The sequence below is a fragment of the Panthera tigris genome, chromosome E1 (genome assembly GCF_018350195.1).
Source record: "Panthera tigris isolate Pti1 chromosome E1, P.tigris_Pti1_mat1.1, whole genome shotgun sequence".
Lineage (NCBI taxonomy): Eukaryota > Metazoa > Chordata > Mammalia > Carnivora > Felidae > Panthera > Panthera tigris.
The window spans coordinates 60,444,689-60,467,592 of NC_056673.1; the positions used below are offsets into that span (position 1 = coordinate 60,444,689).

The 22,904-nt window shown below is 65.2% G+C and overlaps 2 protein-coding genes across 10 annotated transcripts in view; one reads left to right on the forward strand and one right to left on the reverse strand.

The window, feature by feature from the left end:
- Positions 1 to 6,699: 6,699 nt before the first annotated feature.
- On the forward strand, positions 6,700 to 16,189 carry SLC16A3 (solute carrier family 16 member 3). 5 transcript variants are annotated; one of them, XM_042967653.1, is made up of 8 exons: positions 6,701 to 6,804; positions 9,396 to 9,449; positions 9,551 to 9,780; positions 12,475 to 12,568; positions 13,274 to 13,521; positions 13,978 to 14,121; positions 14,468 to 15,226; positions 15,933 to 16,189. In XM_042967653.1, exons 5-8 carry the CDS (start codon positions 13,299 to 13,301, stop codon positions 16,187 to 16,189), a joined length of 1,383 nt encoding a protein of 460 aa, XP_042823587.1. In that variant the 5' UTR covers positions 6,701 to 6,804; positions 9,396 to 9,449; positions 9,551 to 9,780; positions 12,475 to 12,568; positions 13,274 to 13,298. The 5 variants fall into 5 exon arrangements, with proteins under 5 accessions (XP_042823588.1, XP_042823587.1, XP_042823586.1 ...); XM_042967654.1 differs by lacking the exon at positions 9,396 to 9,449 and having other exon boundaries at positions 6,700 to 6,804; XM_042967652.1 differs by lacking the exon at positions 9,396 to 9,449 and having other exon boundaries at positions 6,703 to 6,804; positions 9,488 to 9,780.
- A 35-nt stretch (positions 16,190 to 16,224) lies between these two features.
- The window catches only part of CSNK1D (casein kinase 1 delta), a 33,021-nt gene continuing 26,341 nt past the window's right edge, over positions 16,225 to 22,904 (reverse strand). For 3 of the 5 annotated variants that reach the window (XM_042967658.1, XM_042967659.1, XM_042967662.1), the window contains exons 9-10: positions 17,108 to 17,261; positions 16,225 to 16,443 (exon numbers count right to left, since the gene is read on the reverse strand). In XM_042967658.1, the coding sequence (XP_042823592.1) occupies positions 17,172 to 17,261 (90 nt within the window). In that variant the 3' untranslated portion in view covers positions 16,225 to 16,443; positions 17,108 to 17,171. Of the gene's footprint in view, positions 16,444 to 17,107; positions 17,262 to 19,591; positions 21,661 to 22,794; positions 22,858 to 22,904 lie in introns of those variants that run through there. The other 2 variants (XM_042967661.1, XM_042967660.1) reach the window with 2 other exon arrangements.

The window sequence follows — 22,904 nt, forward strand, 5'->3', positions numbered from 1 at the left end:
GGAGGTTTGGTCGGAGATGTCCTTCAACCCCCAGCATGTGCCCCGCCCCCAAGAACAAGGGGTGCCCTGTGAACCCGGTGGGCTCACAGCCCCACCACCAGGAAGGGACTCCGGTGGTGAGGACGGTGCTCCTGGAGGGATGAAGGGACCAGAGGGCTCGAGGTAGCTGTTTCCCAGAGGTCAAAGCCCAGAGGCGGACACAGAGCTGTTGGAAGTTCCCCCTGAGGCCGGAGAGAAAGAGGCAAGCTGCCCCGCGGGTGGGCACCAAGAGAGCCGTGCCCCCCAGGCCATCTGGACCATGGGGTCGGCATCCACCCTCCTTTGCCATCCTGCCCACGACACGGACAGCAGCCTGTGAGATGACTCCCAGGGGCTGGGGGAGCCCCACAGGACTGGCAGGTTCACACTGCTAATCCCTGGAGAGGGGTTCACCTCTCTGGGGTTGGATGTGAGAGAAGCCAGGGGGCTTGTGTGGCCCATGCATGGCTGGGACAGGACCTGGCCCCGCATGCCCAGTGGGAACCCACCCAAGAGCTGGCGTCCCTGCGTGTGGCATGGGACGGGGCACCAGCTGTCAGGTCCCCGGACGCATCCCACCCTCCCTCCAAGGCCAGCAGGGGGTTCCGCTGAGCTCTCAGTGCTGAGTCACCAGGGAGGGGGGACTGCGGTCAGAGCAGGAAGGTTGAGCAAGGCCTTGCCTTCCCCACAGGCTAGAGGGACGCTCACGCTTGGCACACAGCCTGGGCCTGCTGGCTCAGCCCCTGGCCAAGGCCTGGCTGCCATCCCCCTGCCCTCTACTCCGGCCTGCAGAAGGCTGAGACTGGCATCTCCATGTGCCTGGCAGGACCCCCGGTCTCCACCTCTGTCCCCTGGGCCTGCAATGCTCCACACTGAGATTAGGGGGGCTCCAGGGGGCTGTAACACCAGGTACCACCATAGAGGGGGCGGCCTGAGTCAGAGTTTGATCGCTGGAGAGCAAAAGGAAGGAACAAGGTGGGGCCACGCCTCAGCAGGGACCCAGAACCCAGTGTAAGGTCAGGTGCAGAGTATATGGGCGGGGCTATGTTAGCTGGGCCCCCAGGCAGCCCACCTGAGCAGATACATGATACCTGAATGGTGGCCAAGGAAGCGAGGACCGAGGCCCAGCCAGGGCGCTGGACCACAGGAGCGGTCTGGGAGGCTCCCTCTGGCCACTGCATGGGCAGAGAGGTGGCTGGACCAGGGACAGGGCTGGTGGCTCCACTGGCACATGGGGGCACCACCTCCCGAGTGTCCCTTCCTCACCTGCATTCATGGAGCACCTGCTCTGTTCCAGGCTCCCATCCAGGCACTGGGGTGGGCAGAGGCTCTCCCACCTGTGGGGGGGGGGGGGGGCGTGGGCCAGGGCAACAAGAGCCCAGGATTTTCCTGGGCCTGGACACAGGAGCAAAGGAAAGAGAGGAACCCTGAAGGAAGCCTGGTGTGCAGAGGGCTAGCGGAGGGGTCGAGGGGTGGGTCACCGAGGGAGTTCTGCTGGGGCCAAGAAATGTGGGGTCCTGGGGAGCCTGAGCTACAGGACATCTCGGGGCCGCGAGCACAAGGATGGTCGTGAGGCCACTCCCCAGATGGCATGGACAGAGGAGAAGAGGGGTTGGAGCTGGGGGTCTGACAGAGAGCACAGGGTAGGCGCCCCCAGGGCCAGGGCCCCCAACAAAGCGGGGGGTGTGCATGTGGGGCTCAGCCGACTTCCTGAGCTGTCTCTGACCGGGTGTGGGTGCCACGCCTCACCTGCAAGGCAGGTACAGTAATGGGCCTGGCATGGCCACCCTCAGGCTACACACAGGCCATGGGAGCAGGCCACCCTCAGCCGAGGCCCTGTAGCCACCAGTTCTGATGGGACCCCCTGTCTCTCTCTGGTTGCTGAGGATGCGCAGGGCCAGCCAGGTCCGGCCAGTGGGGGGCCCCGGTGGTGCCTCTAGCCACCAGTCCCTCCACAGGTGGCGTCCAGCGTCCCTGCCTGGACCACCCACTGCTCCTCAGTAGCATCTCACTCCGGCCAGGGCTGGGGGCAAATGGTGGCCACAAGGGAGACAAGGGCACAGGGAGGGGACGTTCCACAGTCATTGTCCCTGAGTCTGGGGGACACGGGGGAAGGACAGGACCTCAGCAGCAGAGAGGCTGTCCATCGGTGCCTGGGTTGGGGGCCTCCAGGAACAAGGGCAGGAGGCGTGGGCACGAGGGACCACAGGGACCAAGGCGGGTGGGACCTGCTGGACCCTGCAGGGAGGAGGGAGCAGACTCAAAGAGGGAGGTAAGAGGCTCCCGCCAGGGGGAAGAGGGGAAGAGTTCCAATCCTGACTCGATTCGTGTCCCCCTCAACCCCTGCCCGAGCCCCTACCCCCAGGGCTCCACCGCTCAGGAAGGACAGAGCAACAGAGCCCCCAGGGCCGTCCAGTGGAGCAAGGGGGCTGCACAAGGGCCTGAGGGCAGCAGGTGGGGGGGGGGCCTAACTGCCGGTGGCCGCTCCATCTCAGCAAGGGGGTGGGGTGCGGGAGAAGGGGATGGGACGTTCCAGCTCCTCCAGGGGCCGTCGGAGGGGCTTCAGGCGCCCACTTCCCAGACAGGAGATAAGTCTGGAGAGGTCCCGTGGTTGAATCCAGCCAGGCTCCACCTGGCTTGCTCTCTGCTGCTTCCTTCCCCAAACGGACCCGATCCTCAGGCACATCTGCGGAGCCACCCCACTGACCTCGGGAGTGAATGTTCTGGCAGCTGTGCCAACCCCCAGACGCCCCCGCCCCCAGACACCCCCATCCACAGACACCCTCGGCCAGACACCCCCCACCCCAGACACCCCTGGCCCACAGACACCCTCAATCCCTAGATGCCCCCCCGTAGATACTCCCACACCCAGACACCCCCCACAGACATCACCACCCAAAGATATCCCGGGCCCACAGACACCCCAAACCATAAACACCTCCGACCTCCCCCAGACACTCCCAACCCCCACATACCCCCAAACTCCCCCCAGACACCTCCAATCCAGATACCCCAACCCCCCATACCCCCTACCTCCCCTCACATGCCCTCAACCCCCCAGACACCCCTAAGCTCCCTCCATATGCTCCCAACCCCTGAGAAACCCCCAACATCCCCCAGAAACCCCCAACCCAGATACCCCCACCCCCCCATAGACACCCCATCCCACACACCCACCCTCGGCCCCCATGCCCAGCAGCCCGCCGGGCAGGGACCATGGGTGAGTCCTGCCAGGCTGGGCTGGGTCTGGGCTCTGCAACCTGTTTTGGCCTCTGTTCCCAGCCAAGCGGTTAATGTGTTTACTTTTCCGGGAGCCTGAACAGACCCAGGTAAGGCCCTGGGGAGCAGGAGGGGGTGGGAGGGGAGTGGTTGGAAACCCCTGGCCTTGGGCTGGCTGGGTGCCGGTCCGGCTGACCTCACCCACCCTGGAGTAGGGGAGTAAGGGAAGGTGTGGTCGCAGGTGTAGGGTGGGGGTGAACACACGCAGTCACGGCTGTGCCACCATGTCCCTGTGGAGGGCAGGAGGCCGGTTCTGCCTGGACGTCGGTCACGTGACCTGGCTTTCTTCAGCCGACCTGGCCTGTTCTGGCCCCGATCCCGCCCATGGGGTGGGCGGCTCGGCCTGGACTCCAGTGGTCGGTTCCTAGGGCTCGCGAATGGGGGACCCGTGTGGCTCCATCAACAACGTGGCACCCTAGGTCTGGCCCCACGTAGGAGCAGGCGGCCCTTCCTCCACTCCTGTGTGGCCACTGTTCTCAGACGGCTCTCCCAGGCTTCCAGTGTCAGTTTTGGAGATAGCGGCAGGACCGGTCTCCCATTCTCTGTCCGGACACCCCAGAAAGGTGGCGCGTATCCCCAGTAGCTGCAGAAGGCTGGGCCGGTGGTGGGGACAGCCCTGGAGGCCCCTCGGAGCCGAAGCCGTGACTCGGAGCCAAAGCCATGACTCGAAACTCCGGGAATTGGAGTCCAGGAGCCGGCGGAGGGGCACGTGGGGGCACTTGTCAGACCGTGGCGGGGGGGGGGGGGGGAGGTGGGGCCAGGAACAGATGAGGTCACCAGGGAATACCCAGTGCTGGGCAGTCCCGTGAGGCCCCCTCACAGGGATGGGTACACTCCCCCTGGCCCTCCACTCCCTTCCTTTCAGAAGAGGGTAGCCCCAGTCGTCGGGCTGGCCCAGGGCCGCCGAAGGGGAGCGTCCACTGGAGCCAGGTCTGGGGTGGGTGCCCTGGGCCGTCTCTGCCCCTCCCCTGCACCTCAGAATTACAGCTGTTCCTTCCCTGCTGTGCACAGGGCACCATTCAGGTGGAATGAAGCCTCGAGGGAGGGGGGGCTCGGGGGAGGGGGGCTCAGAGCCCAAACCTGAAGGGGCCCCGTGGGGCTGTGTGCAGAATGGAGCCTGGCCACTCGAGCCCCTCCCAGTGCTGGGCACCCCAACGGAGCCTTCCTGAAGGCTAAGCGTTTAGAAGCAGGGAGGCTCCCTGTTACGGGAAGAACCTCAGAGTCCTCAGAGGTGGGGCCAAGCGGTTCGTGTCTGGAAGGTTCCTGGCCCTCCCTTGCGGGACTGCTCCAGATGAAGCCCTGGGGAGAGACTTCTTTCCCTCTCCTCTGATTGTCAGCCACCGGGTACCCGCCCCCCCCCCCCCCCCAAGAACCCATCTGCCCCACCGCCCCACCATCTGCCATCACTCTACCACTCTTCCTTTCCTCTTGCAGCTACGCAGCTACTCCCAGCCCTGGAATGCTCTGCAGGGGGTGGGGGAGGGGCTGGAAGGCTGGTGCCTGATGAGCCGGCCCTCTGTGCCCACCTGTGCCCACCTCGGCTCTGGGCACCATGCCTGAGGGGCTCTGAGTCTGGGGAATGTCCTCTCCTGAAGGCTCCTGTGGGACCACGGTGTCCCTGGCTGACCGCCCCCAACTCTTCTACCTAGCTGGGACCTAGCTGGACCTCACTGGACCTTCGAGGCCCCTTCCCTTCTTTGGTGGTAGGGGCGGGGGAAAGGGCCGAATCCCAGGCACTCCCTCGGGGAACTGTGGGGTCCTCCCAGGTCTTGGAGCTCAGAGGAAAGGCAGCTCTGCACTTAGGGAGGCTGGCAGAGGGCAGAGAGACCCCAGCCACCTGGGTCTGTCTTTCCCTGCTATCCACGCTGCGCTCTTCAGTCTTGGGGTGGGGGTGGGGGGGGCGGGGGGGCGGGGGCTGAGGACTGCAAGGTTCCCACCCAGGAGGAATCTTCAGTCCCCAGGGTGGGGGATGCCAGCCCCCAAGTCCTGTGAAGATGGGGAGGCATCTGGGTGGCGGTAAGAGGGACCCTGAGCTGGGCAGGGTGTGTGTCTAAATAACCCGAGGCCGGGAAGCCGGTGCCCCACTGCCGGGAGCAGGAAGTGCCACCACAGGTGAGGGGGCTCCTTCCTGCAGCCCCACCCCCACACCAGCGCTTCCACCTCCAGCCTGTGGGGGGAGCACGGCAGGAGCAGGTGACTGGAGGCTGCCACCTGAGGCTGGGCTGGACTGTGAGATGGGGGTCGCCTTCCCCCCACAAGTGCCCCTACCGACGGACACCCAGGATCTAGGCGTCATCTGGGAGGCCCAGGCCCTGTGCCCGGGCTGGAGGCTTGGGCTCTGCTCACCTTTTCCCTACGCGTGCATGTTTACACGAGAGTTCTTTAGTATTTTGGGGTGAGGGTGGTTGGGCCCTAAACAGGGGTTGGGGGCCAGGCCCGGCCCAGCCCAGCCTCTCTGAGTGCCAGGGTTCTTTCCACAGGGAGTGGGTGGGGTGTGGTCTGCAGCATGCAGAAGAGAAAGCAGGAGGCCTTGGTGGCCGAGGCATCTCGGACGGGGCAGTCGGATGGACTCAGCCATCTGCCCACGTACCTCAACCACCGTAGCAAGGCCCCGGGAGGGAGTAACCCTCCACTCCGCCCCCCCATCCCCCACCCAGCCCACAGTCGCCAGTGCCTCCGCCACCTCCCCTGGTCCCAAGAGACCTGGAGTGTCATTTCAAAGTCGGCTGGGTGGAAAGTATTCCTGCGGTCCCTGCTGGGTGGCGGCCACCAACGGCCACACTCCTTGGCCCCTCCTCAAACTTTAGCCCTCTCCAAGTGACAGCTAAGAATAATGGGGCCTTGAAGCACCTTTCTTGGGACCAGCCGGGGCGAGCGCCGGCGGGCGCGGGGATGGGGAGCGCCGGGGACGGCGTCCCACCCCACCGGGTGGCGATCCTGGACGCCCCAGGGGAGGGGCGCGGCTTTATCCGGCTTCGCAGGGCGCGGAGCCACCGGGGGAAGCGGAAGTTCAGGGAGGTCGACTGCCTGGTCGGCGATGACCCAGGCAGCGCGGGGGGCGCGGCCCGCGAGGAAGCCGAGGTTCGGATGGGGCGGAGATTCCGGGGGGGGGGGGGACTGGGGAGGGAGGCCTGTGCGCCCCGGAGCTGAGCGGGGAGGGGGGGGGAATGGCACAGGGTCAGGGGTGCCGCCTCCGGGGTGGGAGGGCGAGACCTGGGGGCCGGCCCGCGGGCGCGGGGGGAGCGGGACCGGCCCGGCGAGAAGGCGCATCTCCCTCCCGGCCGGGGTCTGCCCGGGGCGGGGGTGGGGTCGTCCCTCAGCCCGGCGACAGCTCGGGCGCCGTCGGGAGCTGAGGGCGCCCCTCCCGCGCGGCGCGGGGTCCGGGCGGGGCGGGCAGGGGCGGCGCCAGGCGGCGGTGACGCGCGGGGGACGTGCGGCGCGAGCGGCCGGAGCTCCGAGTCCCCCCGGCAAGGCGGCCAGAGGCGCGCGGCGGCCGAGCGGCGGCAGGTAGGCGCGGCGCGGATGCTCGGCGGGGCGGGGCGGGGCCGGGACCCTCGGCCGAGTCGGCGCTCCCGCCCCTCGCCCCTTCCCCTCCGGGCCTCGGGCGGCCGCCACCGAAAGGCTCCGGGGAACCAGCCGCGCCCCCACCGCGCCCTCGGACCGGCCCCCCGTGCGCCCCCTGCGTTGGGCGGCCCTGGGGCGGGGGGTGAGTGCTGGGCTCTGTCCCGGAGGCGGGTGCGCGGGGCGGCCGAGCGGGGTCGCGGGTGCGAAGAGCTCGGTCCACGGCGGCGGGCGGTATTTGGTGGGGCTGCCGCCGGCCCGGGCCCCCTCCCGAGGGCGCGGGGAGCACGTGCGCTCTGGCCGCCGCGCTGGGCGGTGGTGGTGGTGGTGGTGGTGGTGGTGGTGGTGGTGCCGGTGCCGTGGCCCCGCGGGCCTCTGTCTCACCTCCTCCCGCCTCTCCCTGCGCCCAAACACTCGCGTCGCCGTCTGGCACCCGCCCTCGGTCGACGACTCCCAGGCCAGGCCCGGGGCAGAAAGGTGGGGAGCCCGTTCTGAGAATCAGGCTGGACTCCCCCGTTCGCCTCTACCGCCTCCCAGACCTCTACCCCCTGGGAAAACCAGCGGGGCCTCAGTCTATTTATCTGAAAGGTGGGTTGACAACATGCCTGCCTGGATGCTGGACCAGGCCAGTGGACGACAGGCTGTGAGTGGAAGAGAAGCAGTCAGGTCACGGCCACTGGGGCTGCCTGGCCTCTAGATGAGGGACAAAGGGGCAGGGCGGAGGCCAGAGTGCTTTTCCATCCCAGAGGCCCTGAGCTGCACGTCCAGAAGTGCACACTGGGTGTGAGAGGGAGCAGACACAGGCGCGTGCCCTCGAGGTTGGACCGGGCCTCTGTGGGTGGGCCATGACTGAGGAGTTGTTTCCATGGCAGGAGGCCCGCCCCCAGAAGGGGCACAGGTGGGGTGGAACCTTCCTGCCCAGAGGCCTGTGGTGTGGACAGGACCTGGGGTGAGCAATGGGAGGCCTGGCCCCAGGGCAAGCTCTGTAAAGACTCGGTGTGACCTTGGGCAGAGCCTGGTACCCAGGAGGCAACCTGGCTCTGACTCCAGCTGCAACCTCAGTCTGGAGGGGCAGCAACAAAAGGGGGTCTGTGCTCTTCAGGACAGTGGCCAGGGAGTGTGTGTAAAGGGGGGTGGGGGGGGCGCTTTGCTGTCCTCTGTGCCAGGCCCCTTTGCTCTAGGGTGGGTCCAGCAGTGACCTGGCCGGTGCCACTCTAAGGTTAGGAGTCCAGCAGGGTGCCCCAAGGGCCCAGGGCCGGAAGACTGTCTCACAGAGCAATCCATCCATCCGAGGCACCTCTGGGTCAGGCCTCAGGTGCGCTGGGCCAGGACAAGCGTAGGACAGGAGTGGAGAGGCCCGAGGATCCTCACGGTGCCGGCCCGGCAAGGACAGACCTCCCGGCCTCAGTCCCCATCTGTGAAATGGGCGGGGTGGGGTGGCCTTCAGGGAGCGTTCTCAGTCCACTTTCACAGCCGGTCACAGCGCCCACATGGCCGGGCCCCTGCCGAGGCAAACTGAAGCCGGTCCCGCCCCGGGGGGAGCCGCGGGAGGGGCCACGGGATCTCCTTCCGCGCCGGCGCTCACTAGCCCTGTGCCGATCTGGGGCTCCCTGACCCCAGCGGCCCGGGCGCTGGCCTATACGGTAGCAGACTAGCAGACGGGGAGAGCGCCTACTCCAGGCAATACGGCGGCGGCTCCTCCCTTGGCGTGGTCACGTCCCCCACGTCCCTCGGCCCAGCGGAGAGCGGGGTGGCAAGGCGGAGCTTGCTCCCTTCCCACACCCCTCCCTGTCTCTACCCTGCTGGTGACCGCCCAGCCCCACCAAGGTCGGCCCGACCCCCACCTGCCACCAGGCCCAATAGGGTGGCGATGGGAGGGGCCCCTCCTGGTTACTGAGGTTGGCCGTGCAGAGCCCTTCTTGGCCTTGGCCTTAAAACACTAGCTTTGGGGGGCGGGGTGGGGGTGGGGGTTACAGGGAGTCGAGCAGTGGGACAAGATGGCCATGTGATGGGCAGGCTGGGCAGGGTTCAGGACTAGAGGGGGTTGCTTTGAGCCTGCTCTAGCCACCACTCAGCCCTCCAGACCAGGGGGCTCTGACAGGGTGAGCCCAAAACCATACACAGGACCACAGCCCACAGCCCCCTCCTTGTCACATGAGGCATCATGTTGGAGAGGGGCTGGCCCCAGGGCAGGGTGTTTTCACACCACTGGCCTCTGCAAGATGTAAGAGCTTTGGGAGCGCCCTGGGGGACTCCGTGATCAGTGGATGTGGTGTGGAGGCCCCAGGCTGGCTTAGCACGCTTGGGTCATGCCCGGGGCAGACCTTCACCCAGTGCTCAGGGCCCATCTCCCCAGAAAAAGCCCCAGACACCTCCCTCCAGTCAACAGCTCTGCCCACAGGTGGGGGCAGGGCGGAGGTGGGCATCTGGGGTCTTGTGTCAGCCCTGGGAAGCGGACAAGCACCCAGACCAGTGTTGCTTCCTGAGCGCCGGGTGGATGGAGGCATCCGGATATATGTTACCTATTTGCACAACAGGGACAGCGGGGAAAGGAAGCTAGGGAGCCTGGGAGGCTCTCCCTCCTCCTGAAGGTATGGCACTCTTCTGTCAACCACCCCCTATGCTTCAGGGACCTTGGGGCTCAACTGAAGCCAGGTGCGAGCCACAACGGGGCTGTTTCTTTGGTGCCCAGGCGCGTGTCCCAGGCGTCCTGGTGCAGGAAGAGCCCAGGACGGAATGCAATTGCTCCTCTCCTGCCCCGCCCGCCTGGAGCTGGTCTTTGAGGACTGGAAGTCTGGCTAGTTAACTAGCCAATCTCCCCAGGAGGCGAACCTACAGGCTCTAGAGTTGGAGGCCACCGCAGCGAACCTCAGGGACACGGCCTGCCCTGGAAGCGCACGGGCCAGAGACCCAGGATCCAAGGTGGGTGAGAGAACCACCTACAGAAGCCTAATGGGGAGTGTGGCCGGGCGCACTGGGGACGGCAGTGGGTCTGCAGGCTGGAGTGGAGCAGCAGAAGGGGCTCTGGAAGTGGGAGAAGCTGAGATGTGGCGGTGGTCAAGGCCAGGCTGTTTGTGTGAGTCTGCCCCAGCCCTCCAGGTGGAGGTGCCCAGGTGAGTACAGGCGGAGAAGGGGGTGATGCTGGAGCACACGCCTGGCAGGAGGCCAGGCTGGCTCAGGGGCTGGGGTCTGGAGTCCTGACCCACCGGGATGCCGGCCAGCCAGTGGACCCCTGTGGGAGAAGCTGGCAGAAGGCCTGGATTTGGGAGCTCCGATGGGTGGTCTACGGGAACGGGCCGTTCGAGTGACCCCCATGCATACTCTTCTCTGGGCCTTCCTCTGCTCAGCTCCCAGCCGCCTGGGGCTGTGGGACCTTTTCGGGAATTGGGGGGGCAGCTCCTGGAGCCTCACCTGACCCAGGAGCGGACACACATGCCCCACCGGGGAGATCAGCTTTCTGAGGTCCAGAGGGCGGGTTATTTCTGGGCCGGGGACGTGGTTCGCATGCTTCCCTGGGAGGGTAAATGTCATCACAAGTCCAGCTGGCTGGTGTGTGCCCACAGATGTGCTGGCACCGCCTCTCCTGGCACACTGCAGCGAGGGTCCCCGACCAGTCCCCCCAAGGGGGCCTCCATTCCAGGCCCTCCTCCCCCTATGGGTTGACAAGACCCATCTTGCTCTTAGAAATCCCAGCCCCTTCTCTACCTGGACGCCCTACTGAGCAAAACCCCTTTGCTCCAAACTGAGGCCCCACCAATTCCCTTCCCTGCTTGCCCACCACCACGGACCACTGGCAAATTGAGATCTTGCTGAGAAACTTCACTTTGAAGCCTGGCTGATGTGGGCAATGAATAGGGGGTCATTTTAGTGTGGTTGGCACCCTAGGCTGGCGGGGCAGCTGGGAGGAAAGTGTCTGAAGTCTCTAGGGATGGGTGGGAAGAGATGGCCACGCTCCCCACGTAAGCCTCCCGTGGCAGCCACTTGGCCCACACAGGTCTTAAAGCATGCCATATCCTCCTGGCACCTAAGCCTTGGCACCCCTGCTCCCCTCACCCTCCTGGATGCTAGTTCAGGGGATGCCCCATGTCCCACAGATGGCCAGCGTCTGTCTCCTGAGGACCAAGGGAACCTCCAGGGAGGGCCCAGCCCTGGCCGGCAGCAGCTCAGCAAAAAACAGGCCATCTAAGGTGGGGGCGCATGTTCCTCTGGCGAGTGCCAGGCGCGGCTAGTACAACCAAGATCTCAGAGGGAGGCCCCGTATTCTGGAACTTTGGGTATACAGACTTGAGCTGCTCCTAACTTTTGGCGTCAGACATCCCTCTTTGGCCTTTGCATGGCCCGCTTGGTCTATTTTTAAAAATCAGTGAAAGCCCATAAGCCCACAACCCAAAACAAACCAGGATTCTGGGGATGACCAGCTCCTCTGGGCCCCCATGACCGCCATCGCTGTCCTTTGTCCTGGGGCTGTTTGTGCTTTCTGCCTTAAACAGTGGCATTAAATTGTAACACATTCCTAAAGTGCATTTTTTCGGTTTTTTAATTAAGTTCTCCTGCTGCGTGTACCTCAGGGATCTTTTAAGCTAAAGACAGTGATGAATAGCCGGGGCCTGCGGTTTTGGCTGTGGGATGTGTTTGCCCCTCCGGCCGGTCCTCAGCACATGGCTGCAAGGTCTGAGACAGGGTATCTGGTGGGGAGAACCCAGGGCTGGGGCGAGACTTTCCTGGCAGAGGCCGGTCCCAGGTTCCAGGTATGCCTTAGATACGCAAGAGGGCCAGCTGGGGTGCCGTGCAGGCCATGGGCCTGGAGGCTTCCCTGGTCTGGGTGCCCCTGTGCCCCTCTTAGCCTCAGGAACTCCCTGCAGCTCGCTCTTAGGCCCAGGAGGCTTCTGAGCACTCGGGGCAGGGTGGGTGGGCCTAAAGGGCACGGGGTCCAGGAGCCCAGAGAGAAGAAAGGTTCTCTTGGGTCTCCCAGAAGCAGTGCTGGTGGCAGTGAAGCCTGGCCCAGCTGGCAGCCAAGGCAAGCACTGGAGTGGACCTCTGGCCCAGCCCGGGGTGGGGGCCCGGGCCGCGCTCTGCTCCAGTGGGCTGTGTCAGCCCTGTCATCAGCCTGATGGCCAGCTGGCTCCTGGGGGGGTCTGGTCATCCAACAGTGGTGCTCTTGAACAGCAGCTACTACTGGGAATCAGCCGGAAAGTCCTTGAAAAACACCCCCCAACACAGGCCACACCCTTGGGTCAGAGCCTCAGTACCCCCCAGACCACTGAATCAGGATCCCAGGGAGCACCTGTGGCCCGGATGCTGGGGGCAGGGAGAAGGGTTATTCTTCCCACGGCTTCTCCCCCACAACGCTGACCCTGTGCTCACACAGGCCAGGCACAGAGGCCCTTGTCCTCACTCCAAAGTCCTGTCCCAGGTTCCATGTATGCCTCGCACACAGAAATGGGCCCCCCAGGGGCTCTGCAAGGTCAAGGATGAGGTTGGAAAGGGGACGGCGTGGAGCCGGGTGGCTGACACAGGGGCTGTGAGATCTGGTTGGGACGCTCCTGGGCATCAGTGTAGGTGGGGCATTTACACCACGCAACTGGCAAACTCCCCCTTGGGGCTTCTGTCCTCCAGAGCTAGTCTTTGGCCGCTGGCAGGAGAGGAGAGGGCTGCGGTCCGGGCAGCACCTGCACTGAGGAGACGCTCTCCTGGGACCAGCCTCTGTCTGGTGAGCTGGGGGGGCGAAGGCACCGGCCTCATCCCTGGCATCAGGTGGAGGCGGGGGGCTCCAGCTGGACGTCTGACCCCGGCACTCCCAGTTCCTGTGCCTCAAGGGGGCTAAGCTCTGGGCTTGAGAGAGGTCTGAGGGTTTGCCCCAGTAGGCTGCATGGAAGCCTCCTCAGTGGTACTGCCCGATGGCCTCTGCTGGCGACCCCCAGTCCCGCCTGCACAGCAAAGCCTGTGAGCCTCAGCCCCTCTTGGTCAGGCTCTCACTTGGGAGCCCCATTCCCCGGGTCGGGGGTGGGGGTGCACGGCTGGCCACACCTAGATTATTAGGTCTCAAGGGACACCACCCCAGGTCCCCTCTCACAGGACCCACCTGCAGCGGGGGGTGGGAAGTGCGGGCTGCTCCCCCAACAGGGTCAGGCGAGAGGACACACTGGGCTGACTTCCCCGCTGGGGTCTGTCCTCCTCAGGAGGAAACCTGAGACCTTGCTGAGCCCAAAAAAGCCACTGCCCTTTAGAGCCAGCTGGGTGGGAGCGGGCCAGGCCTGAGCGGGGGAGGGAGCACGGCAGCTGCCGCTCAGCCCAGACCCTCCAGCCTGGGGCCAAGTGCAGGTGAGGCCCCAGGTGAGGGCCGGAGGCGGGGCTCTCAGGTAGCACAGGGGCTGACCCAGCCAGACAACCCAGGCAGCCTGCCTTCCTTCCTCAGGGACGCACAACCTGTCCTCCTGGCCATGGGCGGCGCCGTGGTTGACGAGGGTCCCACCGGCATCAAGGCCCCTGATGGGGGCTGGGGCTGGGCCGTCCTCTTCGGCTGCTTCGTCATCACGGGCTTCTCCTACGCCTTCCCCAAGGCGGTCAGCGTCTTCTTCAAGGAGCTCATGCGTGAGTTTGGGATCGGCTACAGTGACACGGCCTGGATCTCCTCCATCCTGCTGGCCATGCTGTACGGGACAGGTGAGGGGCTGTCACGCCCAGTGGTCACCTCTGGAGTTCACCGTGTTCAGTTCTAGTTAAGAGCCACACACAAGCAAGGCGGCCTGGGGGTGGGAGATGGGCAGGGCCCAGGGGGGCCCCTTTCTGCCCCAAATCCGTGGCTCTCCATGGGGCCAAACCCAGCACAGGCCAAGTCTTTGTAAGACCTGTCCGACGACAGGCTGTACCTGCACAGCTGTACGTGGTCCCAGAGGACGAGGCTCTGGAACGGTCCTTTACGGACAGTTGGGTCTCAACGCCTAAACAGAGCAAACAGAAAAGAGACCGACCCGGGGGCATTCTGCTGCAAACCGTGCTTTGCTTGGGAAGGTGTCTGGGCACGACTCACATCCTGGGCACCTGGCCTGTCTGCTGAGCTGGGGCAAGGGGCACCAGGGAGGGAGAGTCCGGGCCCAGCTCTCTGCCCCCCACCCCCAGGCCCACTCTGCAGCGTGTGTGTGAACCGCTTTGGCTGCCGGCCCGTCATGCTCGCGGGTGGCCTCCTGGCATCCCTGGGCATGGTGGCTGCGTCCTTCTGTGGAAGCATCATCCAGCTCTACCTCACCACCGGCGTCATCACCGGTGAGTGGGGCCCAGCGGGGAGCGGGGCAGGCCACAGCACGCTCACTCCTCAGTGGCCAGATAACGGTCCGGGCGGCGCATCCAGAGCGAGGGGCCTCTTGGGAGGGGGCGGCAGTGGGTTGCCTCCCACCCCTGGCGCCAGTCTCTCCCTCGTTCCCCGTCTGTCTCTCCCAGCATGTTAGTTGGTGACAGGGGCTTTGAATGCACACCGGGTCCCCTCGCATGGACACCCACAGACCCCACGTACAACTGTTCAGGCCGGAGCCTGTGTCTGGGCAAACGGGGAACAGGGACAAGGGGCCAGGAGGACTGAGCTGACACCTTTCCCCGCCTGCCCCTCCCACAGGCTTGGGCTTGGCACTCAACTTCCAGCCCTCCCTCATCATGCTCAACCGCTATTTCAACAAGAGGCGCCCCATGGCCAATGGGCTGGCGGCCGCGGGCAGCCCCGTGTTCCTGTGCGCCCTGTCCCCGCTGGGGCAGCTGCTGCAGGACCACTATGGCTGGCGGGGCGGCTTCCTCATCCTGGGGGGCCTCCTGCTCAACTGCTGCGTGTGCGCCGCGCTCATGAGGCCCCTGGAGGCATCCCGGCCGGGTTCGGGGCCCGGGCCCCAGCGGCCAGCCAGGCGGCTGCTGGACCTGAGCGTCTTCCGGGACCGTGGCTTTGTCATCTACGCCGTGGCCGCCTCCATCATGGTGCTGGGGCTCTTTGTGCCCCCCGTGTTCGTGGTGAGCTATGCCAAGGACCTGGGTGTGCCCGACACCCAGGCTGCCTTCCTGCTCACCATCCTGGGCTTCATCGATATCTTCGCCCGGCCCGCCGCGGGCTTCATCACGGGGCTTAAGAAGGTGCGACCGTACTCCGTCTACCTCTTCAGCTTCTCTATGTTCTTCAACGGCTTCACGGACCTCACGGGGTCCACGGCCAGCGACTACGGTGGCCTGGTGGTCTTCTGCATCTTCTTCGGCATCTCCTACGGCATGGTGGGGGCCCTGCAGTTCGAGGTGCTCATGGCGATTGTGGGCACCCAGAAGTTCTCCAGTGCCATTGGCCTCGTGCTGCTGCTGGAGGCCATTGCCGTGCTCATTGGGCCCCCGTCGGGCGGTGAGTGGTGGGTCACAGCCTTCCTGGGGAGGGGGACCCACCGTGGGAGGGCTCTTGGCTGCAGGGACACCTACCAACGTGGCCAGGCCACCCGTATTCCAGCAGGAGTGAACGCCAGCCATGCCCCCCTCCTGAGGACCTGCTTGGTCCACCACGGAGGGGGCCACGGGCCTAGACCAAAGGCAGGCACGTGCCCGAATCCTGAGGGTGGTGCTATCCCTGCATGCAGGCCAGCTCAGAGCCCAGGTGGGGGGTTGGCTTTGGTTACTTTGGGCTTTTACCCTTTGCAAAGGCTGAGAAAATATCGGGGCGTAAACTTAAACGGTGTGGGCTAGGGTCTCTCCAGCTGACTCTGTAGTCCCGCACCCACAGGGGACCCCGTGAATTCCAGGGCTGTGCCTCGGGGGTCCTGGGGTCCTTCTGGGGCCTAGGCAGTTCCCGTGAAGGCCACGGGTCAAGAGGCCTCCACGGTGACAGGTGACAGGCAGTGTGACCAGATACCTCCGGGCACCTCAGACGAGGCTCCCACCCTGAACCTGCACGGCTCCAAACCCTCCCCCGAGCCTCTTGGTCTGTGCTGCCTGTGGGGAGGGAGAAGCCGGGACAGGGTGCCCCTGGGCTGTCCCCGACAGCACAACGGTGCACAGGTAGCCGGTGACCGTGGGGGTGACCTTCAGCCCAGGCTGACGCTGTCACCCCTTTGTAGGCAAGCTCCTGGACGCGACGCACGTCTACCAGTACGTGTTTCTCCTGGCAGGGGCCGAGGTGCTGACCTCCTCCCTCGTGCTGGTGCTGGGCAACTTCTTCTGCATTAAGAAGAGGCCCGAGGCGGCTGCGGAGGAGGGGGAGCGCCACAAGCCCCCCGCGGACGTGAGGGTGGACTCTCGGGAGGTGGAACACTTCCTGAAAGCAGAGCCTGAGAAAAACGGGGAGGTGGTTCACACCCCAGAAACGAGCGTCTGAGCCGAGGAGGCCAGCAGGGGTGAGGGAACCGGACAGAGACTTCAAGGCTCGTGTTTATTTCACAAACAGGACCGGCTTGGGTGGGGCCGTCCGTGTGTCTCGGGGGGCTGGTGAGGTGGGGACCGTGTCATTCCAAAGCAGGTCTGTGGTAGAGCCAAGCCTCGAGGTTACAAGCCGTCTGCACCAGGACACAGCCTGCTGACCCCAGAGCAGCCTGGTGCCCACCGCTGTGCTCAGGGACCTAGAAACCCATGCTTCAGAGACAACACGACCGGGGTCAGGGGCGGAGCGGCACCGTCTCGGGAGAGACCCCCCCCCCCCCACCATGTGGCTGGCTGCACCCCGTCCCGCCCCACCTCCACCACGGCGCTCTAGCCCGCCCCTCGCCGAGTGTTGGGGGACAAACCTCCCTTCCTCCGCTTCTGAAGGTCTGAAATAAACCCGCGTATGGGAGGAGCCACCTTGGAAGGAATGTCTTCAAAGAGCCGGGGTCTCATTCTACGAGGGGCAGGGGTCTGACCGTTGGCTCCAAACTCACTTTTTCAACAGACAACCTGGTCGTTTTTACAAAGTGGCTCTGGCCTTTGTCAGCTGGGTCGGCTTTCTAAGCGCTGCTGGCTCTGGACCCTGTGTCCCTGGAGCCCAGATGGCTCAGAGCATCCACCCAGGGGCCCCGTGGCTGGAATGGGTCTGGCCGCACCCAGGAGCCCCTTTGAGGCATGGGCACTTCAGCGGAGACATACGTGTGATTCGTGTTCACTATGTGTGTGTTTAAAGAAAATGATCTTCCTGCCTTCCATTTATTCACCCCTCGGTCGGCTGATCGTGGCCCTATGTGGCCAGCACCCAGGGTGGGCATCTGCTCCCGTCCTCCTGGTCCAGCCCTGCTTGGCCTCGCCCCGGGTACCTCACACCCACCTGCCCTCGTGGCCAGTGGTGGCCTGCGTGGCTGGGAGCCCGGTCAGAGGCCGCTGGGGCCGCCTCAGTAGGTGGTGCGTCGCGGGCGCTGGGGACGGCAGCGGGCACCCTGGCGGGCCGCGTGCAGCCGGAGAGATGCCACGTCCCTGCTCCTCTGCAACGAAAAGCAAGTGAAAGCTCACACCTTGTCCCGGCCAGAGATGTCCCCCCCGGGGGGCTGCTGCTCTCCCTCTTCCATGTGTCCCTCGAGCTGTGTGAAGCCAGGCACCCGCCTGCAGCACCTGCCCGTAGCCCCGGGGCTCTGATGCCCATCCTGGTCTGCCCGGGCCCTCTGTGGGGGGCGGGGGCTGTGGCGATGCCAGCTGCCGCAGGGGTCAAGGCGGAGGCCCGCATCTACTGCCCTTGGCCCGTGTTCAGGTGAGCCAGGCAGGGCCCGCTGGGCTGTTTGTACCCTCCCCCTTCTCGGCCGCAGGAGCTCCATCTGGCTGCTGCTGGCCACGAAGAGCTGTTGTGGGCTTCCTGGACCTCGCGCTGCAGTCTCCCCAACCCTCACCCTAAACTGCTTCCCCAGCGCTGGCCAGGAGCAACTGAAGTGGGCGTCCTCACCCGTCTCCATGCCCGCGTCCTAAGGCTGGCCCAGCATGGGGGCCAGCGACCCCTCGAGTCCTGCCCTGGGGATACTTAACATTAAGCAATTCTGAGATGATCGCTCCAATCGAGGCAGGATGCACACAGCTGGCCGGGGGGGCTGGGGTCCACGGGCAAGCACGCGCACTCCAGGGTGAACAAGGGTTCCTCTACCCTCCCCTTGGCCTAGGGAACGCGGGTCCACCTGTTCCCTTAGCCGGCACCTTGGTGGACACGTGAGGTGGACCCAAGGCCCCCTGCTGGGCACAGTCTCAACGCCTCCACCCCAGACCGGAGGCTGAGGTTCAAGGCCAGAGGGAGAGGGTGAGCAAGGCAGTCTTATCTGCCTAGTTTTCTGGTTCCAGGTGTTTCCGGCCGGGCCCAACATGGGAGACAGGAAACCTGGATGTCCTCAGGAAGCTGCGGCCACCCAGGGCTGAGCACTCCTCCCTCACACGAGTCAGGGAGAGCAGTCAGTGCTCGTGGGGCCATCCCTCGCTCTCCAGCACCCCGTGGAGACTGCCCCATGCGAAGTGAGGCAGGCGCCCGTGCCAAGCCCCCGCCCCGGTGGGCCTTCTTGGCCCCTCCCTGGAAGGTACGCACACGTCACCCTAAATCACCCCAGACTGCTGCCCCTAGCCTGGCCGGACCTGGGTGGACCTGCCACATACAAACGCTGGGAAGAGCCTATGCAGAGAAGCCCGTGGTGCACGCGCGTGGGCCCTGAACCGGGGGAGCCCGCTGGGGGGAGGCGGCACTTGCAGCGGCCCCGACGGACTGCCCAGTCCTTCCCAGCACCCAATCCATGGCCTCAAGGATGCACAACGTGGTGGATCCTTGTAACCCAACACGGGTACACGGGAGGCAGCACCCAGGAGGAGGACAAGGGGACGAAGGACAGGGTGTGGGGTTTCCAGGAGGGGCTCCAAACGGCTTTCAGCGGAGGCTCTGCACACACTCCTGAGTACTGAGCCTTGTGCCCCAGCCCAGCGGCTGGTCCCTGGGTCAGGAAGATGGGGACCGTCAGGCGTCTTCCACTGCTGAGAGGCCAAGGAACAGGGCAGGCAGGCTCTGGGCAGAGGGCAGCGTGACGGCCCCTGTCTGCCCGCGGCCCCCTCCCAGCAGAACAGAGGAGGGCAGCTCGGGGCTGGTCTCCCTGCCACCTGGGCTGGGGGGAGCAACAAGGGGCCCGAATTTTGCTTTCCCAACGTTGGTGGCTGGGAAGTGGGGAGGGCCAAGGAAGAGCCCAGCCCTCTTCCGGAACCCGGCGGCCCACTGGGCTCAGCCAGAGTTGGCAGAAAGGGGAGGGCTGTGCTGGGTTACCGCACACTCGCGGGGAGCAGCTGGCTCCTCAGGCGCACGTAGGCCAACCCCACGCCTTCTTGTTCGGTGGGGTGTGGGGCTCACGGGGGCTGCAGGGCTTCAACAGTGCACGTGGGAAAGGGAGGTCAAGGCTGTGAGTTCAACAAATGGAGGGGCCCACCCTGGAGCTGCCTCCCAGGAACCACGTCCCCCTCGGCGGCTGTAGGACCATGACAGGCCGGCTGCCTCCCCACAATGCTCGGGGCAGGTGACAGTGCTTCCTTTTGGTGCTGCCCGTGGGGCCACGGGGCTCAGGCACCTGCTCCGTGAAGGTGGGTCAGGCCGGGGGGAGAAGGGGCCCCCGAGCGCACCGGCACGTGTGTGCGCACGGCCCGTGCAGGCGTCGGCTCTGGAACCGCAGAAGTGGCAGCCCGCCCGGCCACCTGCTCCCGACCAGCTTATACCAACACCACCGACGGGCCGCGGGCAGGCCAGACACACAGGGCCCCTCTCAAACGGATGAAATAAAGACCATGTGGAGGGCGGGGGAGGGGGGAAGGTAGAAGTCATCATGGATTTATTATTTACACGGTGGTAATACATAGATGCAGTGATCACACAAACGTGCCAAGTCAGAGACCGGCCACCGATACACAGGTTGATACAGACGTTGCAACTACGCGTCCTGCAGTCGTGACGGGGAATTAAACACCGGGAGGGCAGCAAGTGTGCACGGACGGACGGACGGACAGCCGCACAGCCACGGGCCCGGGGAGCTGGGCCCGCCTTTCGGATCGTCCGGCAATTTCAGGTGGAAGCCCAGATGCAGAGCGTGAGCAGGCTGTCCCTACCGGCGTCGGGCAGCACCCGGGGGGCTGTGCTGCTCACGCCCCGCCAGGGGGCAGGCGTACCTCTGGAGAGGGTCCCAGCCCACCCTGACCCGCCCGAGCTCGCACCGCGCTCCCACCGCCCCGCCTGGCCCAGGCCCCGCGCCCCCAAACAGAACAGCCAGTTCAGGATTCACAAAGAAGCAGATGGCCGTGCTCCGGCGCTAGCGGCTGAGGGGGCAGGAAGGGGAAACAGAGACGGACACTTCTCCGGTCCACTTGCTGCCAGCGCCCTGGTTTCCACACAGAGCACTGTGCAGGGGGCGGCAGGAGGAGAGGCGGAAGTTCCCCCAAACACCTATATTGCACCTTGTTTCCCGCGACGGGGGCTCCGGGCTGCCACCTGGCGCCTCTGCCTGCGACAAGATGAGGGAGCGTCCTGGCAAACCACCAGGAGCCCAGGGGCCCCGAGAGGTTCCTTCTGGTGAGAGACAGCCCCGCCCTGCTTCTTGACCCCCGTGGGGTTTGCTAGGTCCCAACGAAAGTCCCGGAAGGAAGTGCGTGACGCCACACCCTCCTGGACACAGGTCGAGTCACCGGCTTCTTGGCACTTGAGGGTGGATTCCCTTGGGCCGAGGCCTCTGTGGGCAAACCCGGTGCCGGGCACACCGCCACGCCCTTGGTTCTGAGCACACAGATGTTAACACACGTCGAGGGCCAATCTACACCGATCACGGTTACAGTCCGTTCAGAACGTTTCCCAAATTCAAAGACACGGAGGCAACACCACCGCCAAAACGACCACACGTGACCCCAACGGAGGGTCCGACGTCTCTCGCTCGAAATCCTCTCCTGAGGCACCAGCAACGCGCCACGCAAAGCCTTGGCCTCTGAGATCTTCGGTGCTCGGCTTCCTTCTGGCCGCGTCCAGGGGGGTGAGGCGCAGCCTGGCTCCCTAACCGCTCCGAGGACCTCGTCGCACGGGCCTTCCGCTTCAGGTGGGGAAGGGACAGTGACAGCCAGCACCAGCGTAACGAGGCCACAAGACGCACGGCACACGGCACACACACGGACACGCACGGGGCACTTACACACACGTCTACACGGGACGGCACTTCTGACGAGAAAACCCCTCTCCACAGCGGACCCCACGACACACGGACCACAAAGCAGAGGACGGCGCCCGCGCTCTGCTCCCTGACGCGCTCTGCCTACGCGGAAGCTCCACGCCAGCCTCTGCTCCGGGGGTTCTTTAGAGGCAACATCTGTCTCAGGACCGCAGAAACAGACGAGAAAGGAACAATAAAAAGACAGGTTTCTTTACACAGATTTAAGCCAGTAATTTTTAGCAAAATGATACAAAACTGTCTTAACCAAGTAGAAGATCGGTGGTTACAGTGGGCTCGTCAGGGAGCAGGGCGCCGCCACCGCAGGGGGACTGAAAGGCTCTTGAGCGGGAGTCTGGTTCTCTCTGCAACTGTCTCTCACACTCTGCTTTTCTTCCCAGCCCGAGACGAGCGGGCCGCGTGGGAGGCCCTCGGTGCAGCCCCTGCGACGGCAGAGCTTTGCGGTCTGTCCGGGTTAGTTTGTGTTTTGTTTCCCCCACGGGCGTCGCTGGGCGGGCGGCCTGGAGAGCTCCCGGTGTTAACGTTTCGGTTCTAGACCGGGGGGCGCGTCACTAGTAAAGCCATTGTAACAGAGTAGACCAGCCATGCATTGTCTGCCCTTCACAGCGGAAAGGAGTTCTCATCGGTGCACCACAGACTGAAGACCACTGGAAGCCACCCGACCGGGAATCTGTCGGAGCCAAAGCACAGGAGAAGGTCAGCATGAGGCCAGAGGCACGGGGCCGGCCAGACTTGGGCACGACACAGCAGTGACGGCGAGGGGGGGACACGGACGCTGCCCGGCCCTACTCTGGACGCCCGCGCCAGACGCCCAGCCACGCCGGAAGGTCCCTCTGCGGCCAGGACACGTGCTCAGCGGAACGAGTGACAGGAAGACGGGGAAGGAGGAAGAAGCATGCAAGCAAGGAGGCCGGTGGCCACGGAGCTAGAAGCTCGAGAACAATCAGACCAGACAGAGTCCAAGCCGAAAGAGGTACTTGCTCCCAGCACCCCCTTCCTGGAAAGTAACCTGGTGTTCAGGAAGCAGGGATGAGGCGCCGTGTGGGCACCGGGACTCCCCGTGGAGGGGGGAGACGTGAGAAGCAGCTCCCGTCAGGGCGCCCCGGGGAACGCGGCCACGCCGGAACCGTGGCAGGTGCCGCAGCGGCGCCGGCGGCGAGCCCTGGCCACGAGGAGCCACGGCGTCACCGACGGGAGCGGGCCTGGCTCGGGTGCCCAGCCATGCGCCGACGGCAGGCAGGGGAGCAGGCGGCTGTGGCTGACGGGTTAATACAGACGGCAGCACGGACGGGATGCTGAGCAGAGACCGAGGTCGGAAAGAAAAACAAACGAGGACAGAAATAAATGCGAAAGAAGAGAGTGACAAAGCCAGGGCGGCAGAGACCACCGGGAGACTCCCGCAGCAAGAGCGCAAGAGCCCCCACCAAGCACGGCCGCTCAGCTGAGGACGACACACCCCGCGCCCCACACTACGGACCCCGGGCCGGGGCGGCTCGAGTGCCCTGGGGCCGCCGGGGCCACGCACGAGCGCACGGCCCCGGGCTCCGGACGGGGCCGACGGCCAGCGCAACGGCGGGCAGGGTCCCAGGGCCGCCCCCGCGCGCCCCCAGACCGGGCGGCTGAGCGCGGCCGCTCCGGAATCCATTCACGGAAAAGCACCGGGCGGAGGGCACGCGCTCTCCCTGCAGCACCCGGCATGCAAGCCCGGTCCCGCCTGCGCACCCCCGGGGCGGACGCAGGGGTGGTCCGTGCCCGCCCCGCCAGGCGCCTGCCGCCTGCCGGGCCCCGACATGAGCACACTCACCGGTGCTGCCTTCCAGCGGGAGACGTGCAGCTACTTGCCGTGGTGTTCGAAAGGAATGCTATTCTGAGGTGGGGGGAAAAGACAGCCGTTGGTAAGGGTTCCGCCGGCAA